The sequence below is a fragment of the Zonotrichia leucophrys genome, chromosome 1, assembly GCF_028769735.1.
Source record: "Zonotrichia leucophrys gambelii isolate GWCS_2022_RI chromosome 1, RI_Zleu_2.0, whole genome shotgun sequence".
Classification (NCBI taxonomy): Eukaryota; Metazoa; Chordata; class Aves; order Passeriformes; family Passerellidae; genus Zonotrichia; species Zonotrichia leucophrys.
The window spans coordinates 49,520,516-49,539,181 of NC_088169.1; the positions used below are offsets into that span (position 1 = coordinate 49,520,516).

General features: G+C 39.5%; 1 protein-coding gene across 4 annotated transcripts in view; it reads right to left on the minus strand.

Moving 5' to 3' along the window:
- SLAIN1 (SLAIN motif family member 1) overlaps positions 1 to 18,666 on the minus strand; it is a 50,366-nt gene that overhangs the window by 17,839 nt on the left and 13,861 nt on the right. For 2 of the 4 annotated variants that reach the window (XM_064713041.1, XM_064713051.1), the window contains exons 3-4: positions 3,605 to 3,754; positions 1,594 to 1,743 (exon numbers count right to left, since the gene is read on the minus strand). In XM_064713041.1, the coding sequence (XP_064569111.1) occupies positions 1,594 to 1,743; positions 3,605 to 3,754 (300 nt within the window). The remainder of the gene's footprint in view (positions 1 to 1,593; positions 1,744 to 3,604; positions 3,755 to 18,666) is intronic. The other 2 variants (XM_064713059.1, XM_064713034.1) reach the window with 1 other exon arrangement.

Genomic DNA, 18,666 nt, shown 5'->3' on the forward strand with positions numbered 1-18,666 from the left:
CTCTCTGAACAAGAATTACTTCCTGATAGCATCCAGTCCCATGGACAAGGCTTAGCGGTAACACAACTGTATTTTACACAGGTACACAATCTTCTCAGACTGTATTTTACACCCTCTTCTCAGAATGCCAGGTTTTGAAAACCATCTTACAATAAGCACTACCCTGGAAGAGCCTGTTTGCTCCAGATCAAGTGAGAGGGAAACATTTACATCACTTGCACATCCCTCCTTTCTCCAGATGCACAGCAACCAAGGAAAAAACACTGCACTTCCAGGAGACAAGTAACTCTGAAGTAGCTGCAGATAACAAAGTTCCTAGACCTTCAAGAAGCCCTAATTTTTAACAGATGTCTTTGCTTCATAATGCAAACTTCTTAATATGCTTCCTCTCCCTCTCCTCAAGTGGGAGTTTCTATTTGTGGCTGTGAAGAGAGCGTGCCTGCGTGCACGTATAGAACTGCCACTTTCCACAGGATTAAGTGGTCAACAACTGTCACGTGCTCAAACATTCTCCACCAGCTGCTACTACAAGGATGACATACAATCAATTGCACATGACACAGATTTGAAGAGAAACCAGCATTTTTCTTTCCAGTCTGCCAATGCCCTGATTCCTCAAAGAGCTCAGTACCTGAAGTATTTTTTAAACCTCACTCTGAAGGAGATGAGCACAGCTGTCATTTAAATAATGCAATCCTTTGTAACCCTGACAGTCATAACTTTTTTTCTTTTTAAAATTAGAACAGTTGTTAATTTCTCTGCTGAACATGATGCGTCCCACCAGATATTCAGTAAGCTCTCCTGCTGGCAGGTGATCACACTGCCTGCCCAGTCTGGTGGCTTCAGCCAGATCATGGCTCTAATTTTTTTTTCTCATTTTATTATTTTTGATTTATAAAATCACTTATTACTTGGCATTTTCATTCAGGCTCCGTCTGTGAATTTCTCTTGCTTTTAATCTCATCACTTCCTCCTTGATATCTCACTTGGCACTAACAGGATACGGGCAAAATACTCCACTTAATGTCTCAGTAACCTCTAAGTCAAATGCCTTTTATTTATTAATAAAGGCATTTTACAAAAATTACTATTAAGCCCAACTAAAATCTATGTCAAAGAAGACTTTAGACTCAGATTTGTGCATAATTACTAGTTTTAAACCAAGATATTGAATTTAAAAGCCCCAATTCTGTATTTAAGTGGTATTTCATTTCAAAACTCATCTGAAAATATAAGAAAATCGAAGTGGAGGCAAAGAAAGCCAAGAGAGCTGGTTATTTTTACCTTTCTCATTAAATGCATGTATGAGAAAAAATGCTTTAGGATCTTCCCTGTCCAGAAATTAAATTAGTTCAATTAATATTCAGGAAAACATAAACATCAGATTTTGAAAGATCCAGTACCAGTTCAGATTAACATGAACCCAACAACATGCACACCTTCTCCATGCAGGTGAAGAGTACTTCCACTTGCCACTCAAGAGGCAATACAACTTAAAAAATATTTACTTCACTGAGACCAGACTGGAGCAGTTTGAACTATAATGAGAAGTCTTCCTCAGACTGTTATGAAAACCAAAAAAGTGCCACCTACTCTCCTCCTGTAGACGAGCCATGATCTGAACATCAGTGAGGTCCTGCAGCTTGTATCCCATGGAGATGGAATCATCCTCCAGCTCCGAAGTGCTCAGTTCACTGTCTATCGATGACTGTGGACTCAAAGGGGAACTCCTAGAAATGTACCCTAAGTAAGAAAGCATACACTTTAGACTACAAATATGGCCAATTTCATTCAGAATCATCTGAATTTACATTACAGTAGCTTAAAACATTTTCTGAATAGCACATAAAAACTTACAGAAGTGTAGTGCAATTCACTAACAATTAGCAAAGAGCTTTGATATTCATGAGAAGTAGTAAGTGTAGGAATGGATCATGAATTCCTTGGCTTGTTCCCAAAATAGCATTGCATAGCCCAGACAATGAATAATTTACCCAATACTGTTCTGATACAGCTCAGATTAGTATAGTCTAACCAAAATCTGCATTTGCAACTCTCTTATGGGACTGTGGTTCTCCCTACTCTGTTCTGAAAAACAAGTGGATATGTGTCACTGACATCTGCTCAATACTCAAATGCCATTTAGCTAAATTTTACAATTCTTTTTTTAAACTATATATAATTATCATATAACTCAATCTCAGTAACAATTAGGGTCAAACATTATGCAACAGAGAAAGCATTACTTTCTTCACAGAGCTACCTTTTTGAAAGGCTCTAGATTACACTTTTTCCCCGAGTGTAATAGTAAAATATAAACTAACCTGCAATTAGCTGCATGAGCTAGTCGTTGTCCAACTTTAAAGAAAAATCCCATAAACTAAAACAGTAAATAATTTTCTAATGTCCTGTGGACCACCAGAGACCCACAGCCTGCAGGGCAAAAACTGCTGTGACTATGGCTCACCAGCTGTGCTTGTATCATAGGTGTGTCTGCATCCTCTAGCACTGCTGAAAGCAGCCACCTAAAATTCATCCTAAATTCAGCTATTTTCTAATAATATCTCCAAAAGAAAAGGATAAGCAGAGGATTACTTTGTTTTGGAAGGATTGTATGGAGTAAATATGTTTGCTTTATTAAATGTGAAAGTTAGAGCAGTCCCTGAGGTTTTGCAGAGGTAGTAACAGCTGTGCTCTTTTGGAGCTGCAGAGGGAAGTTAGAAAAGGTACCTGAGGGTACCTCAAATAGCATGAGTTCATTTAGCAACTAGGTTTCATGCCACTGAATAGGGAACATGTTTCACTCACAAGCAGACAGCTACAGCAGGCTCTCTGTCTGGAGCTGTTTCTCACCCACAGTGCTCATATCCCTTAAAATAGGAATTTCTGCAGTGATTTCAAGCATTGTAAGGAACTCTGCACACAGATGGGTGTGACACTGATCATCAGCCCATGCCTGCTCCTGCCCAATAAAACGTAACTGCCTTTCACCCAGCAGATTGTTTTCTCCACTGCCACTGCAGTTTAAGGGCAGTCACAGATACAAACTGACTCCTGATATCTGTAGTGAAGAAGGAAAATGAAAATCCTTGCAATTTATAGACCACAGAAAAGTTTTCTATTTTCCTAGAACTTGTGTGTACCCTGAAAAATAGTGGAAAACATAAAACAAATCTTGAACATAAGCAACAATATCAGCTTGAAAACAGGCATGATTCTGCCAGCTCCTCTATTATAGATTCTCACTGCCAATTTCATTACACAGCTGTACATATGTTTCTGTGGACACAAGGAAGGGGCACCATGGGGCAGAAATGAGCAACAAAGCTGGGGACTGTTGAAGCTGACACAGTCTCAACTGTACTACTGGGTAAATAATTAGTAGTATTTACTAGTATCAGTCTCCTGTAACATGCTGCATAACACTTGTAGTTAACAGCCAAATTTTAGGGCATTAAAAAAATGCCCAGAACTCCAATTTCCCTCTGAGATATGAGTTCATACACAATCATCTAAAAAGAGTACTGCTGTTAAATGCTAGCAGGATTAGATAAAATCAAGCACTTTTGTAAGCACCGTAAATCAATAAAAAGATAAGCATTACCTGTCCGCTCAGGTGTTAGTATTGCTTTACTGGAAGTTTTAGAGAAGCTGGGACTATTACAGCCATTGGTATATGGGGTGAGTCTTGCAACAGGACTATAGGGAAAAGCCAAGGAGACAGGCGTAGAGAAGAGGCTCCGCCATCGGCTAGCTGTTATGGATGCGAGGGAGGAGGGGGAGAAAACAAGATTTACAGTTATTCATAGAACAGTACTGTCAGAGAGAAAAATCAACTCATCTTAATCTGTTCATCATACATTTTCTACTTAATACAAGAGGAAAAAAATGGTGACAATTCAGCAGTGAATCAGAGGAACAGCACAGTCTTCTGCATGTAAAAGTGAGGTCTAAAAGGTTTTCTAGCAAATATATCTGCCGACTATATTTTGCATATGCACCTTTTTGGTATATATTCATCACATACATCACTGGGTGACCAACACACAAATAACAGGACGTAAAAACTGCTACAGTTAGCAGAGAAATGAAAATGAAATTTATAGTGCTCTTCAAGGAATTGTTCATGACAATTAATCATCACACAATTGAATTAGCAGCTAAATTATGAGTTATGAGAGTTCAGAGACAGAGCAGTAAAAGACGCTTAACCATCAAGTGCTAAAAACAACTGTAATCCCATATCAAGCTTTTAAGCTACCATATTTTCCCTTCTCTTTTTACACCACCAAATTCCTGATTGCACAAGCATGACTTTTTTCCCCACTGTTTCTTGAATAACAGAACAAGGCATCCCTTTTTCTATACATTGTTTACAAAAAGCTTGCAAGGCATCTGGTTTTCTAAGCAATATCACAAAGCACTCAGAGTTGGCAAAAATAAAGCTAAAGGCCTATTTCATTTACATTTATTTAATTTACATTTTCTTACCCACCCAGTATTAATACAACTGTCCTCTGTTTGCCTATTTTACATACCTTAAAAAAGTAGAATAAACAACATTCACATGCTCTTCCAAAAATAAATAAATATTAGTAATAAATTTGTTTTAAGAAAAAGGAATATTTTAAAATATACAGACATATCTATTCTCTGAAATTTACAGAGAAATCATACAAATACAAAGAAAGATGGAAAACATATGATGGGATTGCTTTTTTTAAAATAGAATCTATTTTCTACTCATAGATGTTACGTATAGTGAGACAAGAGGGGGAGCCATGATAATACTTACACCTAGCTTTGAAATCAACAGCATAGCCTCAATGTTCAGCAGGTGTTCTTTGCACTGTCAGGTGCCACAAACTGATTTTCAAAACCAGAAGGGTCCAGAAGCCCCCAGAAGCCATTCTCCATCACATGGCTACTTATTACCACAATCTGCTGTGTTATTTGGACTTGTTCATCAGGTCATTTTACATGCTAACAGCCATTCAAATAACATTCAAGTTTTCTGCTTTCAAACCTCCCTATCACCAAAATGATTTAACAGGACATACAAACTTTATTCCTCCCTCCTGCTAACATCAAGTAGCCATGGGAAGGATGTCTTGTTAGGCTGTCAATCACATCCTCACAACTTTTGGAACAATCAGTTTGTCACCAATCCAAACAGTGTCATTTCTCCTCCTATTCCTTTTGCTTTGACCTACTTAAATGTATCCTGGGTTTTTAAGGAGTAAAAGCCTCTTCAACTCCTCCCACAAGTGCTACTAAGCTTGGAATGAAGACAACTGCCTGGTCCAGCACAGGCACACAGCAGTCTGCAGGGACAGGCAGTACCTGCACGGCTCAGGCTCTGAGGAAGGTAGCTTAGTACACATAAGTAGCATAAAAATTCAAACTGTGTTCTTTGCTGTCCCCTCACTGAAGAATTATTGCAATTCTCTCATTTTTGCTGATTGTGGTTCCCTCGAGCTCAAAGACACCCGAAGTTCTGAGATCTTTAAAGGCAGCATCAGCACCACTTTCAGGAAATTGCTCGATGCCAACCAAGGCACATAACACAGACTCCCCAGCTGGACTGTTTGTCCTCAACATTCACTAACAGGATCAGTTCTAAAGTTAAGCATGCAAGTGTCTCAGGACAAAAAGGAGAGCAAACACAGATGAACGTAACTCTACAAACTAGCAATTAACATGAGTCCCTGGGGATGAGATTAATTCACAAGGTGTTAATAACAGCAAACTGATCTAAGATATTCACTGAAAGAAATCCATACAGTAAGAGCAGATCTCAGTATCACATCCACAGCTAATGTCTGTCATTTCCACCAGGAACCATCAATAAGAGCAAGGGATGGCAGTTGCCTGAGATTTTATTTTCCTGCCTAGGACAAGCCACTGCTTTGTAGCAGCCTGACCATTTGCCAGGCCAATTAGCTGCCAGCATGTTCTCACCCCCAGATGTGGTCAGGCACACAGCATAAATAAACATCATTCATTGCCCTCTACAATAACCACTGTGAGCTGGCCCACTGAGCACAAGGCAACAGTTATTATGACTTTGAAAGCAAGAACCCACACCAAGAATTTAATTAATATTTATGGCTAACCGGACTTCAAACTCCTCTTTCAAACAGCATGTGTTCTCAAGGAAAGATGATGGATGGATGGATGGATGGAGCCAAGAAGCTCTATCTACACTAACCTCTATATATATAAAATCTCTAGGGACACCAATGTAAAACACTCCCAATCCTACAAACTTCTGCCTCTCTGCCTAAAATAAAACTTTCTAGTCTAAACATCAGGAAATTATGGATATGGGCATTCATCATTTTTAGGCATATGAGTTAATCCATTGTTTAGGATCAAATATAAAAAGCAGCTTTCATTAGGTTTCAAATAGGAATATCAATGTACATATTGAGCACTTTACTGTACTAAGAAAGACAGCAAAATTAGACTTACTGAAGTCTTGTGCTAATGCCAAAACCATAAAAAGTTACGTAGGAAGTGAGCGCTACAGACATGTAAGCAAATATGTAAATTCATGTAAAATTTGTAAAATCCCAAACCTGTGCAATAGATAGTCATTTCAGAACACTTATTTTGCTCCAAACTGAATGTGAGACTGTCATGGTTAGCATGATAGGCACTACTCTGCTGTGCATGGATGAGACAATGTTGTTAAGACCTTTATTTTAAGTTTAAATTCCTAGCTGTTCAGCTCTGAATTTTACAGTATTTGCACCTTCTTCTTAAAGCCCCAATGCCAGTTATCTGCAGTGAAGTAAGATGATCAGGTACCCTTTAAAAACAAAGTAAGTATCTAATCTTTGCAGTTGAATAGGAACATAGATAATTCTGCTCTGAGTAATGAAGAATTGCACTGGAGGAAGGAAGAGATTCAGCCATGAAAAGGAAAGCAGAGGCATCTAAAACAACAACCAAGAGAAAAGAAGCCAAAAAATCCATTTCATTTGCTGACATCGAAGACGTAAACACTTTAAATTTCACCTCTTGATGCATTAATGTGGTGGAATGAATATTGTAATAAAATAAGCATATATTGTCCCAGTCATCTTAAGTCTACAGCTATTAGAAGTGTCCAACTTTCTGCATATTATTTTTAGTTTTGATAAATTCTTAATAACTAGACTGCTGATAATGCACTGTGTTACACAGTACCTACTCTAATATGTTTAAAAAAGGACTTTCAAACTGACCACATAAGTGAGCAATCAAAACCTTTCCTTCCAAAAATAAAATCAGCAACAAGTGAGACTGCTCATACCTTTTAAATATTTACTAATAGAACTGAAGGTTTAAAAATTAATTAATCTTATTTTTATAACATCCCTGGAGATATCAAAATGCTAAAACAGATGAAAACAGTAACTCATATAAGAAAATATGAGGAAGTAATTTAAAAATAAAAATATTCACCATACTGAATCCTGTGAATAATCAGTATTTAATAAGAACTGCTGCAAAATTTCACATGAAAGCCTGAACATGTGAACATCCACAGCACTCAAAAGGAACCACACACCCTGCAAAACCACAGGACTCTGTACCATTTTTAAAGCAATCCCCTTCCTAAAACTAATTCCTCATTTAAGCCACATAAGGTAAAAAAAAAGTCCTAAACATATACAGAAGCATGTTTTTGAAAGGGAAGATGAAATTTGCCGTTTAAATTAATGGGAATGTTCATCAGCTGGAACACAAGGTAATAACGGGCAGAGATCCTCATTATGTTGTTTTAGTTATGAGGGGTTACACCGGTGTGAACAAGGACAGTTCAGGAACAGATCCTCTATTTGAGGAATTAGGTACACCTGGAACATCACATGTGATATATCCAGGACATGTGGGTGACCAAGCACTGGAACAGGCTGCCCAGAGAGACTGTGGAGGCTCCCTTACCAGAGGTACTTGAAAGCCCTACGGACACAACCCTGTGCAATGCGTTATAGGACAGCCCTGCCTGAGCAGGCAGGCTGGACCAGATGACCCACTATGGTCCCTTCCAGTGTGACCCATTCTGTGATTCTGTTGTCATATTAGCTAAGGGTATAAGGGTTTCCAAGAAACCAAACCAAGTACATGCACATTTTAAACACCTTCCCATTTTCAGGACTCCATTATGTAACTCAGGGAGCTCAGTTTGCCAGACAAGAACTTTCTTTCACTCTAAGCAACACAAATAAATAATATTTTTTTGCTATAAAGACAGAAAACAATAAAATCATACATATCAGTGTTGTACTACTGACTAAACATGCTCAATTATATCAGGCATCATCTGGCTTGTTTATCCACTCAATTAGTTAATTTTTGTATAGGCCTCCAGGCAAAGTCAAAAATACCTTTTAAGCTCATGCTTAAAACAAATTATATTGCATACATGCAGACATTTGAATATGGGTTCTAATTACAAAGCCTGAACAAAATTCCATTTTGAGCCAGCACTGGAGGAACACTTACAATACTGTCAATCCCCAGCACTGCAAATAATTTTCTGCCAACACAATTTCTTTAGAGCAGAAAACCCAAACCAATTCCCTGGTGTATTCTGAGTATGTGTGGTTGCACAGTAGCCATGCTTAAAAGAAAAATATCTCTCATGGGAATAAAATACAGAGACCTACATGGAAAACAGAAGCATTTAGCTGATCACAGAAGAAAATCCAGAGTACTGGAAGGGAATTCAAAACCCTCACTCTACCATAGATAGGAATGCCTAAGCCAACTAAGAGGCATCACCTCAGTGAGGCATAACTAACTTCTCCCTCCCGAAGACAGGTATTTTACCTTCACTTTTGGTCCCTGTTAAAAAGCAATGCAGAGTTTGAGAACTACTCCTGCAGTCAGATATACATCTGGGAATCTCTGTGTGTCAAACATGCCTGAAAAGACTGACAGAGGAAACATGAAAATATTCCCCACTACTCATTGATTAGTGCTGTTATGCAATAACAGTACTGGCTCAAGAAGCAGGGAACATGGGCTCCCACTACTCAGCAGCCTGTAGAGATTTACTTGAGTCACTTGAAAACCCAGAGTTCATGTGAGAACTTGAAGCAATACAAGGCAGAAAATGTTCATGTGAGAACCTGAAGCAATACAAGACAGTAAGTATCCTGCTAGATACTTACCAGGAACCAACACTGTTGCACCTATCCAACAGAAGAACTTCAGGGAGCCAAGCTTTCAAAAAGGCAGAACCTGTATTTCAAGTACCTCAGTAGCTCCTGAACACATGAACCTTCAAACTACGTGCAATCTTTGGTCTGTTTCACAGGGTGAGGCACTCAGTGCTCAGAATGACTGTAATACCTTCCACAGTTTTTCAAAACACAGTGTTCAAAGCTTTCCTTTGCAATTTTAAGTCCTAAAAATTCACTTTTTAGAAAAAATTATGGGTTTATAATTTACAAGACTGTAAAATCTGGGCTTAAGACAGCAATGTTTTCAGTTCTAATAACTGTGAGTAAAGAGCATGGAGCTGTACCTGTAAATCTGGAAGTTAGTTTGGGGCACATCCATTTTCCCATCTTGTTGAACGTTACACAGCAAACTTCTTGACTTTTCAAGCAGCACACTCCCAGTTCCAGTCTCCCACTGGAAAGCCTTGGTCATCCCATCAGCTTATTCCAGTCTGATTTCCTAACCACAGCTGTAGCTCAGCCAGCCATCCTACTAGCGGCAGAAACTTTGCTATCAGGCAGTCACACCTCATCTGCTTAATGCACATTTGCAGTCACACTGAAACTGTCATTGCCCAGAACTATTTCCTTGCCCTGTCACACAGAGATCACAAAATGCTTGAGGCTTGTTTGTCATTTCTGCCTGTTGATTTCTCCATCACGAGAGGGAGAGCAACCCTCATTCCCAACTGCAATGAGAACAGAAACTTCCCAGTATAGACTGCACAAAGGGACTCCTTTCAAGAGTCAGAAGAATTGAGGGGTGGGGGGGAAGGTGTTTTAAGATTTGCTTTTATTTCTCATTACTGTACTCTGATTTGATTGGTAATAAAATAAATTCTTCCCTAAGCTGAGTCTGGTTTGCCTGTGATACTAACTGGTGACTGATCTCTCCCTGTCCTCATCTTGAACCACAACCCTTCCATTAAATTTTCTCTTCCCTGTGCAAATGAAGATGGGAACAATAGCAGAGTTTTGGTGGGCAGCTGGTGTCTAGCTAGGGGCAATGCACCACATGGACAAACAGCGATAAATCAGGAGGAGCTGAGAAAATTAATGAAGAGTTTTCACTTGCCCCTAAGCCTAGGAAACTGAAAAGCAACTTCAAGAGTATGTGAGAACTTAAGTTTTAAAAATGTGAGAAAACTGGGAGTACCTGAGAAAAAAAAATTTGTTTCCCAGTTCATTCACATGAACTGATCTAGTATTAGCATAGAATAAGAAAGCAGTTCAGTTGGTATTTATTAGTATAAAACTGCTTGATATACAGAGCTACAGCATATACCTCAAGAGCTACCCCAGAAAAAATAGCACAGACCTCTTTTAAAGGCAGAATCAGAAAGATTGTCTAAATTGCAGCAGTTCCTGTCACTTTCAGCTAGCATAGCAAGGAATGCAATCAGCAGTGGTGTCTGACATACTGCTATTGGTGACAAAAACGTAAATCTAAGATTCAGGACTAATACTTTGCATGACACAGTCTAGTTGTGCCAGTGATTACCCATTGGTGTGAGCAGGGAAGTTTCAAAGATAAATGTAAATTACTCTTCTAGTTTGATGTATTCCAGTGAAAGACTGACCTGAAAATTGTTTTTGTACACACTGAATGCTGAAAACACACCCATAGCACGGTCCAGCTGCAGCACACTGAAGAGCATGGAAACTCCAAACACCATTCACTGACCCAATTTTGTAACAAAAATTATTTTATGACATCAAAGGATTCAAAAGACTAGAAAGGAAATGGAATCACAAGGTGCAAGCTACTTCCTACAAATCCCAAAGGAGGATTTTAGCTATGCCCTTTGGAGGGTAAGGTTGTGGGTTTAGTCTTGTTTTGTGGGTTTTTTTAACTTGGCTCTTTTTTTAAGGCAAGCCTTTTACTGTACAGCTATGTAAACAGACAAGCACAGCGGCTCTGTGAAAAATGCAACTCTCTCAGCATTCATTTTCCTCCTGGGTGCAAAACTCTACCTGCATTCACACGCCCAAAAGCAAATGTTCTGATTAGAACTAACAGCCAAACTTGGCTTCCCTCCTTTGAGAACTTGGCCAAATACTATGCTGAAATATTAAGCCTTAGGCATGACCTAGGGCCCAAATATCTGTTCCCTCCCCATCTCCCAGTTTTTATACAAAAAAGTCAGTCTGATGTATTCCCATTGTATTAGGTGGATTGACCAGAACCCATGTGCACACATGAGCAGCTCACATTTCAGCTAGTTTGAAGTAAGACAGACCTTTCTGAGCAGACAACTCACTCTTGTGTATAAATACACAGGGTAACCTAGAACAAAATATACAGCCCCAGCCAGATTCTACCAAACTATTAGTATCTCATTATTAGGAAGAGTGTTTACTCCACTTAATTTAAAAGCCTTCAAGTAAGGCCTTAAGAGCCTTCAAAAACAGGATTTTGGTAAGGATTCTTACCAAAGGGCACTGTGAATGCAAAAATTAACACAGGAAGAATACACAATCTCACTAAAGAAGAATCCACCAAAGGTTAATAAATCTCATCTAATTCAGAGTTCACATCTGGTTCTGTCAGTCACCGAACTGGCTATACAGCTAGCATGGTGTCAGGGCAGTCATATACAGTACTTTCCCACATTCTCTCTCTTCCAGTATCTATTCATGGTGCTTTAGGATGCTGGATGCTGTGCCCCAGCCACAAGGAAGATGCTCTTCTGTACAGACATCAATGGCTGACCTAGTCACCTCAGGACACCATCTTTCCAAGAGGAAGGAGAGGGAATTATTCATCTCACCTCTGCTTGCAAAGGACAAAGAGGTATAGCACCCCTTGCAAAGGGAGCTATACTCCTTTGTCTGCTCTGCCTACAATGGCAGCCCAGTGTGACTGGCTCCAGTACAGATCTCTGCATACAAACTAAACTCTCTGACTGAATTCATTACAGAGAACAATGAACAGAGCTTTGTGAGTTCAAAGACTGCCTTCAGTTTTCACTTTTTCTAAACAACTGAAAAAGACAACTCTCGCAGCACTAGAGCACTGCAATGCTTGCATACATCCTCCTGAAACCAGCTGGTATTCAACTGGAGTCACCAAGCAACTTTCTCAGCAGCACTTCCAGCTGGAAGGGGTCCTCTGTGTTAATTAATTTTTTTAAACAAGGAAGTGTTTCTCAATCCCCTTTACCAGGAAGATGAAGATCACTTGTACCATCACATTTAAGGGAGAGATGGAGAAGTGGAGAACAGTGGCAGGAAGGTGGGACAGCTGAAGTAACACTGCCTCCAAAAGAAACACATCAGAGAACAGTCTCCAAGGTATGTGTAAGGGCAGGAGAGATGAACTCCATGTCTGAATCCAGTCATTCACACACCCACACAAGCACAGAGTAAAGCAAGACATTTTCAGCGTATTTTAACAATTAGCAACAAAAAAGAAAATTGTAACCACCTTATGATGTCACTCACTGGATAAAGATCTACCATCAGGATGTGCAGACAATGCACCTCAGGCCACTGAAGTATCTTCCCCCAACTCTTTCTGGGCCAGCTGGATAGACCTCCTGACTCTGCTGGTTCTGGCTGTAAATTCCCAGGTCTCTGGTAAGGTACCCAGCAGGTACAGACTGAATTGGGCATCATCCAATCATCTCAGCTAGTAGATCTGAAGGGGCAGCAACCTCTGTAAGCACAAATGAAGAGCTCTGAAGAAGCTCTGAGAAGACTAGTGCATCAACCAGAGGAAGGTAGAACTGCAGCAAGAAACTAATGTCTCTTCTACAATCAGTGTACCTTCAAAGCAGCCAGCTGTGCCCCAGAGGAAAATTAATCTGTTGAAATAACTTTGCCAAACCTCCATACCACACTAATTTCGGAGTTGTGGCCCTACTCCTCTAATGTGGAAAGGGTGTCTTCATAAAGACTTTGCTATTGCAGTCTGTGGCACTAAGATTTAAGCACAGCTGTGCCACAAGTCCTATCATATCACTTCAACATTGTTGGAGCGTTGTGATCATCATGAATCACATTTTACTCACTGCCTACTAATCCAAAGGGAAATCATTTCTGCTGGCACAATTTGTTAAAGACTTTATATTTTTCTTAATGAAACACAGGTCTATCATTGATTACACACATGCACACGTTACCACAACATGACAGGCAAAAGCCAAAGTCTCATACTCATTTTGCATAAACATTGTGAAACTCATCCCAACCTGGTTTTCTCTCTTGAATTTGCTACCTTTGGCAACTACTTTGTTTGTATTTCAGTGACAGTGTGATACAGCAAAATCCCAGAGAATACTGTGAGAAGAGTATTTTGCAATCACTCAGACCTGGTTTAATTGTTCTGTTTCCCACAACATTCCACAAGCAACAAAAACAGGTACATTTTGAACAGAAAAAGGTCTTTTTGTCTTTTTCTTTAAATGCAGGTTGGGTCTGTGGCATCTCCCAGGTTTGAGAGACAGCATGTCTGGGCCTCAGGACATCTCTTCACAGCCTACTTGCTTGCAAAGCGCTAGCAGACTTTGTCTACCATACAGTTCATTGCTTATAAATCCAGTGGAGATTTGCTTTGCAGACCAGTATGACATACTCTTGTCTGCAACAGTCAAGGGAATGTCAGCAGATATGCAGCAGCAAGAAGCATGTGGCTGTGGCCATCACCTCCACAGCTGCCATAATTCCAAACTCGCAGCATCTTCAGCGAAGATGCCTGCCCAGGATGCAGCTCACGTGGTAAAATTCTGGTGACCAGGAGTTTCACAGGCACTGTGCCAGATTTATTACCAGCACAGTTCTGTGGCTTATGGCCATTACCGAGAATTATGAGGATGGAGGTAGACCTGTTTTCTCTGGCTCAAAACTGCTATACTTATCATCTTGCATAGAGGCACCTTGACTGTAACTGGATCAATGACATATCCTCACAGAGGAAAGAGGCACAATTTTGGCAACCTCACCAGAAATCATGCTGTTTGTAGGGTTTGTCACTGATTTTCAGGTCTGGTGTAAAGAAACAAAGGAAGTCCAAAGTCTAAAGTCAGGCCCTGATCAAGATATTTATTAAAAAAAAAAACCACTTTGATATGGAAAATAGTTACCAGAGCTTTTGCAAGACTGCAAACCACTTAACAGAAAGGAACAGGAGAGCTGTAGCACTCCAACTCTCCCTGGACACAATCCCCTGGGGCAAGCTGAGCCCTCTAACTTACAACTCTCGATAGCTAAGATTCTGGATCAATGAGGAGAGAAACCTGGTATTACATTTAAAATTAATAATGTATGTCGGAGTGGGAGTTGCTTCGTGATGTAGGCCCATGATCATAAATCTGTGCACTTAAATAAGCCCTTCATCATCCTAAAACTTATCCAGTGGTGAAGCTGACTGAGAGGAATCTGGCCTGCTGCTTCTTTGGAAATCCATCTGGTATATACACTGGTTACGTGACTTTTGTTAGAGGTCATCCTCCTGCCCAGCCAGTCAGCTCTGCGCCTTGTGGTTATCCTTATATGAGGAGTTTGCCTCACCATCCAAGAGGAAGAAGCAGCTTCATGCTCCCTATTCAGAGGGCTTCATCCACCTTCACACACATCATGGTGGTGGTAGTGACAATTTTTTTCAGTTGCAGTAGAAGCTGGTAAATTCATTTTTGGACAGCTCTCTGTCAGATAACTCCCTGAATATGCTTATGACCATGCTGCTTTCTTGGGCATCTGCCTTGCAGCTAGAAGACACTGGCTTCCCCTAACCCATCTACTCCACACACCCACTCAATCCTTTGGATTCCTTAATATGAAAACCAAATAAGCCTGTGGGTGAAGAGGCATTTTGCCAATACAGTAGAATAACATCTGTAAATGACTTTACACCACTGAGCAAAGTTGTTCTTTATAAAACACTCCACAAGCATTGCCATGGACTAGACAGGCTATATCAATACAAGGAAAACGTCCCAGAACGAATGTATGTATATACCAGGGACTTCGGCCAAAGCAGGTCACAGATGTACATCTTCTCACATTCCTGATGAACAAAACCATGCTGCATTCACATCTTTAGCACAGACCTGACCTTCCCAACACTTATATCAAAAATACCACATGTAGCTCTGTTATATGAGTCAGAAGAACCCGCTGGTGTCTAGGCAAGTTTTGCAAAGTGCCCCTGTAGTAAAATCTCTAAATATAGGGCATCAAATTCCAAAGTTTGAAATAATTTGTACTGGATCCCTGCCAGTCAAATCTAGAGCATAAAATTACTTCTTTTTCAGTCATGTTGGAAACAATACATATGCGGAAAGCCTACCACATTTTACCGCCTGAAACATAAAGCAGAAGACTCCTGTCCAAGTTATTTGACACTCATCCCTAAAAGCATATGATTCATTGGCAAATACCTGGAGGAATATGCACAAATCCCAGGTAAATTAAAGACTTCCAGTGACTTCAGCAGGCTTTGAATCCATACAGTTTCTTCTTACTACATTTCTATGATTTTAAGTTTTCTACTCCTATCTAGAGTATGCTAGACACAATCACAGAAGATTTTTTAAATGGTATTTATTTAGTTACCTTCCTTTGTACCACAAAACTGGAGACACTTGATTCTTGCCTCAGGTTAGTCCTGAAGTTGCAGAAAGCCTGTTTTCAACAGATTTAATTCCAGTATACCACAGGGTAAGTAAAAGCTGGAAATTAATTTTGCTTGATGATTAAAAATTCTTATGAGAGTTACAGTACAGAAGCCAATCTGAATTTCAGTCACAGAGGAGAAGGAGAACATTTGGCAAAACACAGCATATCCTCCATCTTTTAAGAAACTGTGACCTGTATTCATCTCAACTAGCATACAATATTCAAAGGCGACCTCCAGTCCTACCTGACCAATGATGCTACTCACTGTCACTGGAGGAAGAGAGATCTCATGCTCTGAAGATGTTGCTTTTTTTCAACTAGTAACTAATTTCAAGCCTGAAGTTTAAGATGGCTTAAATAAAGTAGTATGAACCTTATCTTGAAAGCCCTTACAGCATGTTTAACAATGTTGAACACACAGAGAAACAGATATGGTAACTAGAAACCTGAAAACCAAAATACGAGCACTATCATGACATTCATTCACGCTGGATACCAGTGACAGCTATACCAACGTGCATTATCCATGCAGCACTGAGCTGTGCAGATATATTGGAGCCTGGCATGCTCTGCAGGGTGTAGAAAGGCTGTGTGCACTGACAGGATCAATTCTTACAATCTCCTGTTAGGTTACTTATGTTTTGGTAACACAACAAGAACATGTGAGGTCTTCTGTGTGCCTGGATATGCTCTGTATCCTTCAAGGCTACTAAGAACATGAGAAACTTCTCTCATCAGCAAGCTACTTTCTACATAGCGAAAAAATTATGAGTCTTACAGTGTTTTCTTAACTTCAGCCTGAGAAGGAAGCCATTTTCAAGACCACTTAGCCTAATCAGGCTTTTTTTGGTGCAGAAATTAACCTCCACACTCTTTTAAAACAGTCTATTAGACATCCCCACAATATGCAGCCAATAGCGGATTTAAAATCCCCCTGATAGCAGTTCATCCACTATTTCAGAAATATTCTCAATCCTTAGAAAGTAACAGCTGCTTTGTAATTTCAATCATTTGTATTGGTCGGTGCTGAGTCACTGCAATCACAGCAATCCCAAAGAACTCTACTGAACAGACTGCCCTTCTGCAGCTTTGGTCTTCAAAGCTGAGTAAGTGATAGGAGAAGACAATAGATACAGCACCACTGCAGAAAAACAAATTAAGATCAAATCACCACTATGTAATAATCAGGACAAACATTCAATGGCAGTATAAAAAACTTTATTTTTGAAAAGCATTGAATATATTTCAAGAAGAGCTCAACTGCTACTGACAAAGTGAACGAAGATGAAGGGTGCCTCTGCCCTGTCACTCTCTAAGTCCTCGCTTAGGGAGATCCTCTAGGATAAGGAGCAAGGCTTCTCTGTGTGATTTAAAGAACAGGAATTAGTTAACTCCCCTTGCAGATCAGAGCTCAGCTACTACACAAGGTACTCTCACGCTGAAAATGCACTATTCATTTAGTCTATACATTGCACTATTATAAAAAATGCTATTATGAACTGTTTAGCAGACTCTTCAGAGACAGTAACTCCAGTTAATAAAAGAGAATTTCATCTCCACATGCCACACAGGATGTACAACACTTCTCCTGAGTGGACATATGCTATACTGCTAATCAGACAGAATAGCAAGAATTTGAATCAAAGGTGTATTTTTGCTCTGAGCAAGTTGCTGGAGGAAAAATACAGTTAAAAATATATAATTACATTTCCTAAATTTAAATTTTCTGGTAGCTTACATGATTCTTTCTTTGCTGCAATACCATCAGCAAAACAGACGAGAATAAAGGGTAGGGGATCCATTCTGTTAAAAACAGACTCAAAGAAGGACAATTCCCCATTCTTCTCCTAACAGTATCTTTGTTATATACCAGTGAGAATTCAAATATTTGTGTCTGTTGGGATATAACTCTCTTGATCATTTATGATAGATGAAAAAAACAAAAAAAATTATTCCAACTAGTCCAGGATTAACCCTAAATTGCACTTTTGCTATCATTATTGTTTAGTCCTGAAATTCCTCTGCATCCCAGCAACACCTACACAAACACTACAGCTCCCTTAAAACCAGATCTGCTTGCCATCTGTATTCATAGGTTAAATTTCTGGCAGGAGGCTTCTGCCAGAGAGCCCAATTTACAGTTTCTGACTTCAGTACTGTTCCAAAATGCCCCACTCCCTTTTTTGTTCAAGTATATCTGCTGTCTATATTGAGGCAGACTGAAAAAGCTAAATCTAAGGCTCAAATCCAGGTCAAAAGCAGCACTTACCCTCCAGGAACCCTGTGGCTTTTGGATAAATATAGCAGGTGTCACAGTTATGTCATTATCATGAGAAACTGTTAACACTATTACCAAAAGCAGAAAAAAGATATAAAACACATAAAAAATAAAAGCTACTGTGAAACAGATTTTTCATACTTCTAAAACACCATACAGGAAAAAATCCGTGAGAGTTTATGATTAATAAAGTTCTAATAAAGGCTTAACTGACTGTTAAATATAATAATATATTCAGAATATGTATTCTCATATAGAATTAAGGTTCAACAACAACCTTGAGTCAAATTAAGAAGCACTAACCAAAAAATTGCTACCAGGAAAATGAGTAAAGCAACATAAAAATACCATTATCATTACTGTCATGGGTGTTAGGGCTTCTGCAACAATTTTGAAGCTAAGCAGACCAGCCTCTTCAGATTCCCTAGAGAAAGACCAATGTCTCCTGACTAACTCAGAGCACATTCCTACATTTAAAGTTCCCTGGGGTGATTTCAGGTATCTCAAGGGAGACTCCTTAGGTAAACTTTGCCTTGCAAGTACCTTCCAGAT